The sequence below is a fragment of the Heptranchias perlo genome, chromosome 6 (genome assembly GCF_035084215.1).
Source record: "Heptranchias perlo isolate sHepPer1 chromosome 6, sHepPer1.hap1, whole genome shotgun sequence".
NCBI lineage: Eukaryota > Metazoa > Chordata > Chondrichthyes > Hexanchiformes > Hexanchidae > Heptranchias > Heptranchias perlo.
Window position 1 is genome coordinate 38,006,751 of NC_090330.1, and position 9,173 is coordinate 38,015,923.

A 9,173-nucleotide genomic window follows, 5' to 3' on the forward strand; every position below is an offset into this window, starting at 1 on the left:
CTTTGTTTTTTTTAAGTTACGGATTGGGATCCATTCTGGCTCTGTACTGGCAGGAGTTGTTGGTGTGAAAATGCCTCGTTACTGCTTGTTTGGAAACAACGTGACTCTGGCCAGCAAGTTTGAGTCAGGAAGTCAACCACGGCACATTAACGTCAGCCCCACAACACACCAGTAAGTACGAAACATAGCATGGCTCACTCATATAGATGTTATAGTTCATATAACGACAGGCTCTTTGACAATATCTTTCACGCATAGTGCCCAGGACGTCAGATTGGATCTAGAAGTATACAGAAAACAGCAATATTTAATGACCGTCAGCTGATAGTAAGAGTATAACAGCTTTATTTGCTTCTCTGCATCATGAGTGTGCAATACATAGAATAACATTAAAGTGACACTTCAGAGGTGGAAATTCCTCGTGCCTTTCCTAGCTCTATTTATACTGAAGTATGTCTCAAGAATTTTTTTTCTTTTCAATTTTCTTCCCTCTCTCTTGAAGGCATTAAAGTGGATTTTCTTCTTCGTTGAAGCCTGGGAAAAGCATAGTTACATCAGGTCTTAATCCCCACTGCGCTGCTCCAGGATTTCCTGTGAGTTCCCTAAGGTACATAATTGGGCCTGTGCCTGGAGGATGTGCAATGCTAATGTGATAGGAGCTTGCGTTCTGAGCCTCCTGCTTTACTTTCCTCCTTGGTTGACTGTGGCACCCCTTTTGGGGGTTGCTTGAAGAAACCTAGTTATAGGGCTTGCACCAGAACCCCGAGAGGCCAGAGAGTCTGCGGGGGTCCTGGGTGCAGCCCAAAGATCCAAGAGGTGACACTGGAGAAGCTTTAGAAGGTACTTTCCTTCCCCCTAATACAATCTTGTGTCTTGGGGTCTTCTGATTGCTACTCTCCAACAGTAGCCAGAAGGCCCTGATGCCAGCGGTCAGGAGTGCAGCCTCTTGGGTCTGTAGCTACACTTTTATTTCTTGCCCCGTTTTCTGGTGCTAGTCCCAGCCAGAGGGCAGGCCTGCTCAGGGATTAAACTGCTTGTGATAAACTGGTGTAATATGTTTCTGAGCAAGTACAGTTATATTTTCATACTTTGTGGCAAATCATATTGGACCGTACAGAGCTCTGATGTACCTAATACCCTTACCAGATAGGAAACAAACTATCTTAAACCTCAGCACAAAGTACAGCATGTGATGATTGTCTTGTCGTCGTGCACCCAGCAACAGCACTGAGCAACCGAAGCTGATTTGCATTGAGTCCCATTAAATGCTGGGCTCCATGATACCGTCTGGTACAGATCCAGCTCGCTGCACTCTGTAAAGTGTGCTGTTCAGCAATATTCTAATTGGATTCTCCAGCCAGTGAGCACGTGTATGACAGAAGGACCTGCTGTCGGCTACCAGATGCAGATTTCAATCAACATCATTAAGACAAGACCATAAAAATCAAGTAAGTGCTCTTATTAATACATTTTGAATATTTGTAACACACTCCTAACAATAAGTTTGATCAAGCATTACAGAACTAATTGCTTTCTGCTAACATCCACCTCCCTGAGAATGGGAAGAAGCAGCACATCTAATTATTTTGACATTTGCAAGTCAATTTTCAGCATGTTAAATCTTTGCCTCTGTCAGGATTGGGTTATTTTAATCATTGCTACATACTTTGATATTTCTTTTTATCACTGTTAATTAATTTTATAGGACATAATGGCTTAGAAATTGGATTGCGCCGCGCTCATTTTTCAGGAATGAAACGGGTGCCTAAGGGTCCAATATAGCGAGCAACACGTGTGCCCCCATCCTGAGCCAGAAGTGCGCCACCTACTATATTGGATTGGGCGCCCCTGTAGACATTCAGGAGTATTAAAAAAAATCATTGTAATATTAAAATAGGGTCGTACGCTAGTTGTAGGATCCTTTACTGACTACACCAACAGTCACGGCAATCCGTATAACTACTGTCCTCACAACCACCATCTGATTGCCCTCCTGCAGTCCAGCCTCACGAGTGTTGCCCTCATTTGACTACAAATATTAACACTAACAACAAATCCAGCAAAAAAAGTCTACTACAAGAACTCATTTCATAATTAGATAACAGTCAGCTTACAGAATTAAGAAACACCCTTGTGCAAAGCAGTCCGAGCCCGAATGCAACAAGACCTAGACAACATCCAGGCTTGGGCTGATAAGTGACAAGTAACATTCACACCAGACAAGTGCCAGGCAATGACCATCTCCAACAAGAGAGTGTCTAACCACCTCCCCTTGACATTCAATGGCATTACCATCGCCGAATCCCCCACCATCAACAACCTGGGGGTCACCATTGACCACAAACTTAACTGGACCAGCTATATAAATACTGCGGTTACAAGAGCAGGTCAGAGGCTGGGTATTCTGCAGCGAGTGACTCATCTCCTGACTCCCCAAAGCCTTTCCACCATCTACAAGGCACAAGTCAGGAATGTGATGGAATACTCTCCACTTGCCTGGATGAGTGCAGCTCCAACAACACTCAAGAAGCTCGACATCTTCCAGGACAAAGCAGCCCACTTGATTGGCACCCCATCCACCACCCTCAACATTCACTCCCTTCACCACCGGCGCACAGTGGCTGCAGTGTGTACTATCCACAGGATGCACTGCAGCAACTCGCCAAGGCATCTTCGACAGCACCTCCCAAACCCGTGACCTCTACCACCTAGAAGGACAAGAGCAGCAGGCACATGGGAACAACACCACCTGCACGTTCCCTCCAAGTCACACACCATCCCGACTTGGAAATATATCGCCGTTCCTTCATCGTCGCTGGTTCAAAATCCTGGAACTCCCTTCCTAACAGCACTGTGGGAGAACCTTCACCACACGGACTGCAGTGGTTCAAGAAGGCAGCTCACCACCACCTTCTCAAGGGCAATTAGGGATGGGCAATAAATGCTGGCCTTGCCAGCGACGCCCACATCCCATGAACGAATAAAAAAAAAGCCCTAGTGGTTATTTTAAATACTCATTTAACTATCCAATTGCTCCTACAAATTAGATCCCCAAAGGCTGCAGCTTCTTCGACAGCACTTTGCAAACCCCCGACCTCTACCACCTAGAGGGACAAGGGAAGCAGGCACATGGGGACATCATTACCTCCAAGTTCCTCTCCAAGTCACACACCACCCTGACTTGGACATATACCGCCATTCTTTCATTGTCGCTGGGTCAAAATCCTGGAACTCCCTATCTAACAGCACTATGGGAGAACCTTCACCCCACGGACTGAAGCAGCCCAAGAAGAAGGCTCATCACCACCTTCTCAAGGGCAGTTAGGGATGGGCAATAAATGCTGGCCTTTCCAGCGATGCCTATATCCCAAGAATGAATTTTAAAAAGAGGTGGAAGGCTGCTGAGCTTCCATTGAGGACACTTCAGATTGCCATGGTGGATGACCTCAAGCAGCTCTGGGACTTGAGGGCCCGGCTGCAGACTGCACCAGGGTAGATAAAGTGGGTGTAGTATATTTGAATTTTCAAAAGGCATTCGATAAGGTGTCACATAAAAGGTTGTTACACAAGATAAAGGCTCATGGGGTTGGCGGTAATATATTAGCATGGATTGAGGATTGGTTAATGGACAGAAAACAGAGAGTAGGGATAAACGGGTCATTTTCAGGTTGGCAGGCTGTAACTAGTGGAGTGCCTCAAGGATCAGTGCTTGGGCCTCAGCTATTTACAATCTATATTAATGACTTGGATGAAAGGACCAAGTGTAATATGTCCAAGTTTGCTGACGATACAAAGCTAGATGGGACAGTAAGCTGTGAGGAGGACAGAAAGAGTCTGCAAAGGGATATAGACAGGTTAAGTGAGTGCGCAAGAAGGTGGCAAATGCAGAATAATGTGGGCAAATGTGAGGTCATTCACTTTGGTAGGAAGAATAGAAAAACAGAATATTTTTTAAATGGTGGGAAACTATTAAATGTTGGTGTTCAGAGAGATTTGGGTGTCCTCGTAAAAGAAACACAGAAAGTTAGCATACAGGTATATCAAGCAATTAGGAAAACAAATGGCATGTTGGCCTTTATTGCAAGGGGGTTGGAGTACAAGAGTAAGGAAGTCTTACTACAATTGTACAGCGCTTTGGTGAGACCTCACCTGGAGCACTGTGTACAGTTTTGGTCTCCTTACCTAAGGAAGGATATACTTGCCTTGGGTGCAACAAAGGTTCACTGGATTGATTCCTGGGATGAGAGGGTTGTCTTATGAGGAGAGATTGAGTAGAATGGGCCTATTCTCTCTGGAGTTTAGAAGAATGAGAGGTGATCTAATTGAAACATATAAGATTCTGAGTGGGCTTTACAGGGTAGATGCTGAGAGGTTGTTTCCCCTGGCTGGAGATTCTAGAGCTAGGGAGCATAGTCTCAGGATAAGGGGTCAGCCATTTAAGACTGAGATGAGGAGGAATTTCTTCACTCAGAGGGTTGTGAATCTTTGGAATTCTCTACCCCAGAGGGCTGTGGATGCTGAGTCATTGAGTATATCCAAGACTGAGAGAGATAGATTTTTGGATTCTAAGGGAATCAAGGGATACGGGAATGAGGCTGGAAAGTGGAGATGAGGTTGAAGATCAGCCACGATCGTATTGAATGGCGGTGTAGGCTCAAGGGACCGTATGGCCTATTCCTGCTCCAATTTCTTATGTTCTTATGTTCTTGTTCCTTTCCCCTTCTCACGCTCTCTCACACGGACATACACAAACACCACACACGGTATCTTACAATGGAGGCTCTATTTGAAGGTGTAACCCCGAAACATAATTCTAACATTTGTTCCTTTTCTGTCATTGTAGGCATGGAAGAGCAGCCTGCTAGCACTGCCAGTGGCCCAGAACAAGACAGTACCTCACAGCACCTGTGGCTTTCTCATCAACACAAGCACCAGCACAGTAATATATTTCTCAGAGGCTGCACTTAATGAGCTCTGGGTGAGTCACCAGTGCACAGATTAAGAGGTGTAACACGTAGTGGCAACGGATGAACAGGAAGCTGCTGCCTTGATGCCTACATGGCTGCCATCAATGACCCTTTCTGCTTTGGGAAATTGAGCAGTGCAGTGAAATTGTGAAGCCATATTATACTCCTGGTGCTATTCAGAGAGAAAGGAGATGAAAGCGCTCAATATGTTGACCAATGCATCAGTCACCTGTTTGGTTCATGTGAGGGCAGCACATTGGCTGATACTGCAGTTTACCCTATGCTAGCCTGGAAGGAGGTGGAGGCAGAAAAATTGAGGGGGGTGGGTAAACCATGACTGCATTTGAATGCCATCCATTTGATGTAGGCTGGCTGCAGTTGTCCCTGCAGCAAATGGCACAGCTTTGCAAATGGCGGCCTAATGACCTGGAGTCAGTAGAGATCATTTCCATGTAGGTGTGCCAGGGCCCGCATATATGATTGTTAGCAGAACGTGGGCAGTTGGGCTCTGTGTCTACTGATCTCCCTTTCATGACATCTTTCAATTTGTATCACTTCAACCATGAAATATGGTATTTCAGGCACGTTAAAACCAACCCCCATCGTTAATTCTAAGTGGACATGTTGATTGCCACAGGACTTTAGCTTTCACTTAGGTGCCTTGTCACTCCCTGAGCTCCTGCAAAGGTTTGTATTGTGAGATTCCCTTCTTTTTTAAGTTCTTCCTGTTCTTCTGAAATCTTGTAAATACTGCAATTAAAGTCTGCTTTCTGGTAATTTTGCAGATGATATTCACTATTTTTGTTTCAACATAAGTATTCCCTATGCTTAATACGAAAAAATGTCAAATAACTAAACAATATAAAGAAGCAAAGAATAAAAAAACTCAATAAATAAAGCAAAAAAACCCCCAAAACAAGCACTAATGGATGGTAGAAAAAAGATAGAAAAATTAAAATAAAAAAAATCCCAAAACATCATCTACTTATTTAAGAACTCCATCAACCACAAGTTTCCCTTTTACCCCCCACTCCTGATGGGCAAGCAGAGCAAACATCACTATCCTGTTTTAAAAGGATGGGAAACCGCACTGTACATTTTTCAATATATTTAAATGGATTTAAATAATTAAATTAAGCTCACGCATATTTAGAGAAAGGGAAAATTCGGGTGGTCAATGAGGCCTGCCAGAAGGCTGTGCACTATGCAAGTTGGGCCTGATTTTCTGACCCTGCGCATGTTTTGTGCGATAGGACTGAGCTCATCAGCTAGAAATGTACTCTTCAGTTCTTCTGACAGAGAAAATAAGATACCGCAGCAGAAATTTACTGTGTGATCACAGGAGGTCACAGTGTCCTAGGTTACACTTTAGAAAGCAAAATCTTAAACAGGCAGAGATTTTCTCATTTCATCTCATGCATGAAGCCTCACTACAAACCTCCATACATCAGAGGGATGTTTCTAAGCTCCTGAGGTTCAGCTCAATGTCTCTGTAAGCTGTGGCTAATTAGTGGGTCACTGTTAACTCAAATTTGACGCAGATAACATTTGAAACTGACATTTTCTCAATTATTTTTCAATTCTAACCAGCTGCTTGGCAGCGATAACCTTCATTACCCGTCCTTGGGCTGCATTTGAATTCTTAAGAGAATTAAGGCTAACAGTACAATCATAGAATGTTGCTCAACTTACTGCTTCTCACAATGACACAAAGACATTTGTAAAATGCTCATAATACACTGGTGCGTGGGAGAAAAGCACAATCGTTTACTGTAGTGCCACAGGCAATCATTTTCTTCCATTTGCAACAGCACATAATTTCTTTCAGAAACAAAGAAAAAGGTACAATCCTTCCTGCAACTATTTTCTACCAGGCAAAAGAACTGAAATAAAATAGCTGGCCCTAAAATGTCCACGTGGCGAGTTGCACTGGATTTGTGTCACTGAACCATGAGCTGTGCCCACTGATGTTTTGCAGAGTTAAATTTGTCAGAACTTTGTCGGTCAGCTCATTTGCATATTCAACGGAGAATCCATTGGTGCAAATCCTATGTACAATGAGAGTAATCTGCTGGGGTGCTTGGGAATTAGAGTGCAGCCTTTAAAAAGCCAGTTCTGGCTGAAGCTAGTCGCAGCGGTCTGGGAGAACAGCAGGTATGAAAGAAAGTTTGGATCTTTGAGCTGACTGTCAGGTAGCTGCCCTGGATGGCTCATGTGTGTTTTTGTCCCACTTTGTAAGAATGTCTACTGCTTGAGCATCTGGCAAAGACAGACAAAAAAAGGGACAAGGGTATGGTAAGGGGCAAGAGAAGAAGAGCTCACAATTTCAATGAGACTGATCTCCACACTTTCCTCAAAGAGATTGAACACTCTCACTCTTCAGTATCTTTCCATTAAGGCATACTCCCATTGTTTGATTTTCACTTATACATGTTAAATTGCATCTGCCTCCTGTCTGCCCATTCTGCTAACTTGTCTATGTACTTTTACAGTCCTTCTGGCCCAGTCCAAACCATCTGAGAACAAAAATGAACCCAGCACCCAGTGTCTTTTCTTTGTCTGTGTGATGGCTAGGGGGAAACTCTGATTCCGTCTGAGCCCTGCTAAATCCAATGAACTTAATCCACACTGCAACCAAGACAAAGCTTGTTTTTACTTGAACTATATGACCTTTTTAATCACATGCAGTATTAAATGTTGGTTATTCAATGCCTTCCTATTGCCTGCAGCCTAGTGAATGATAAAAAAAATGTTGTGGGTACAGATCCTTTGTGATGTTTCACTTGACTCTTTTACTCTTTATTTCATTTTGAATGTAGGCTATTAAAGGGAGATGAGAGCTTTAAGTTCACACCACGCTCCAGAAATGACCTTCCAGAAAACTTCCCAAAGGAAATTCATGGAATATGTTATTTTCTGGAGGCCAATGTTTCTCCGAATTCATCAAGGATGATAAGCATGTCTGCTTGCACAAGGAAAAAATCATACAATATTGGGACTATGTTCCTTCGGGAGACCAGCTTATGAGATGTAGTGCGTTCTGGAGAGTGCCTTGGGAGCACACTGGATTCCAGAAAGGAGGACAAGACATCGCATAAAGGCTTCCTTAATAGCTGAACACTTGCCTCAAAGCTGAATCCGGAAATGTCAATTTAGAAATTGGATAGATGTATTCCATGTTCATTGAAAGCATATCCCCATTTCTGATAAGGTGGGAAAAAAGCAAGGTTAGTGACATTCTGCTTTAAATAATTTGTGTACAACAAAACTGTTTTCAGATATTTAAACCATTCTTAAATGTATTTGTAACAAATATATGCAAAAGTACAACAGTGTTGAGTTCAGGTGAGATTTCTGAGCTCTTTTCCAATGTAGTTCATGGAATGCTGAAACTACAGGGTAAATTTTCTGAGTCCGCGCCTACAGTGACGTACGTCACGCACCACCAGTACCTATCAGAAAATTGTGGGCACAGGTTCGTAAAAGTTAGGCTGTTGGCTTTTCATTCAGTGTGTCCAGCTTGGTGTCAGTGGAAAAGTACCCAGCTGGAAATTTATTCAGAGTTTCAGCAGCATCGCCTAATGAGGAGAGAATATGACTTTAAAACTATTAATATTCAAACTAACATACTGTTGTGTTCTCCATTAATGTTCCAGTAGTAAAGAGACATTATAATAGGCCAAATGGCCTTGTTCTGTACTGTAAACTTCTATGATTCTATGTTCTGAGCTTTCTTATAGAGTTCTCCTATATATATATATATATAAAATTGTGTATAAATCCATGTTGTTATGGTCTGTAAAAACAATTTTGAAATGTTTGCCAAAAAATAAATATACTATACAGACTTTTGTTTTCAAGAGCTATAATATTCTAAAATATTTTCATTCATAATTCCTGCAAAAGGCAGTGTCTGTGTAAGGAGAAAGTATTTCTAATCAGGGGTTTCAAAGAGAGAAGCAGTTTGGATTCAGAATAACCAGGGACCTTGCTGAATCTAAACATATCCCACTCTGTCTCTTTGCATTAATTCAACAACAATAATGATAACTTGCAGTTATATAGCACCTTTAATGTAGAAAAAAGTCTCAAAGAGCTTCACAGAGGTGTAATCAAAGAATAGACGTTAAGCAAAAGAGGAGATATTACGAAGGTTGACTAAAGCTTGGTCAAAGATGGTTGTATTGAGGATCTTAAAGGAGAAGA

The 9,173-nt window shown here is 42.6% G+C and overlaps 1 protein-coding gene across 1 annotated transcript in view; it reads left to right on the forward strand.

Annotated features, from left to right (window-relative positions):
• Nucleotides 1-8,767, forward strand: part of gucy1a2 (guanylate cyclase 1, soluble, alpha 2) — a 139,908-nt gene extending 131,141 nt beyond the window's left edge. The window contains exons 7-8 of the mRNA XM_067985423.1: nt 17-171; nt 7,787-8,767. Of these exons, the coding sequence (XP_067841524.1) occupies nt 17-171; nt 7,787-7,994 (363 nt within the window). The 3' untranslated portion in view covers nt 7,995-8,767. The remainder of the gene's footprint in view (nt 1-16; nt 172-7,786) is intronic.
• Nucleotides 8,768-9,173: the final 406 nt, after the last annotated feature.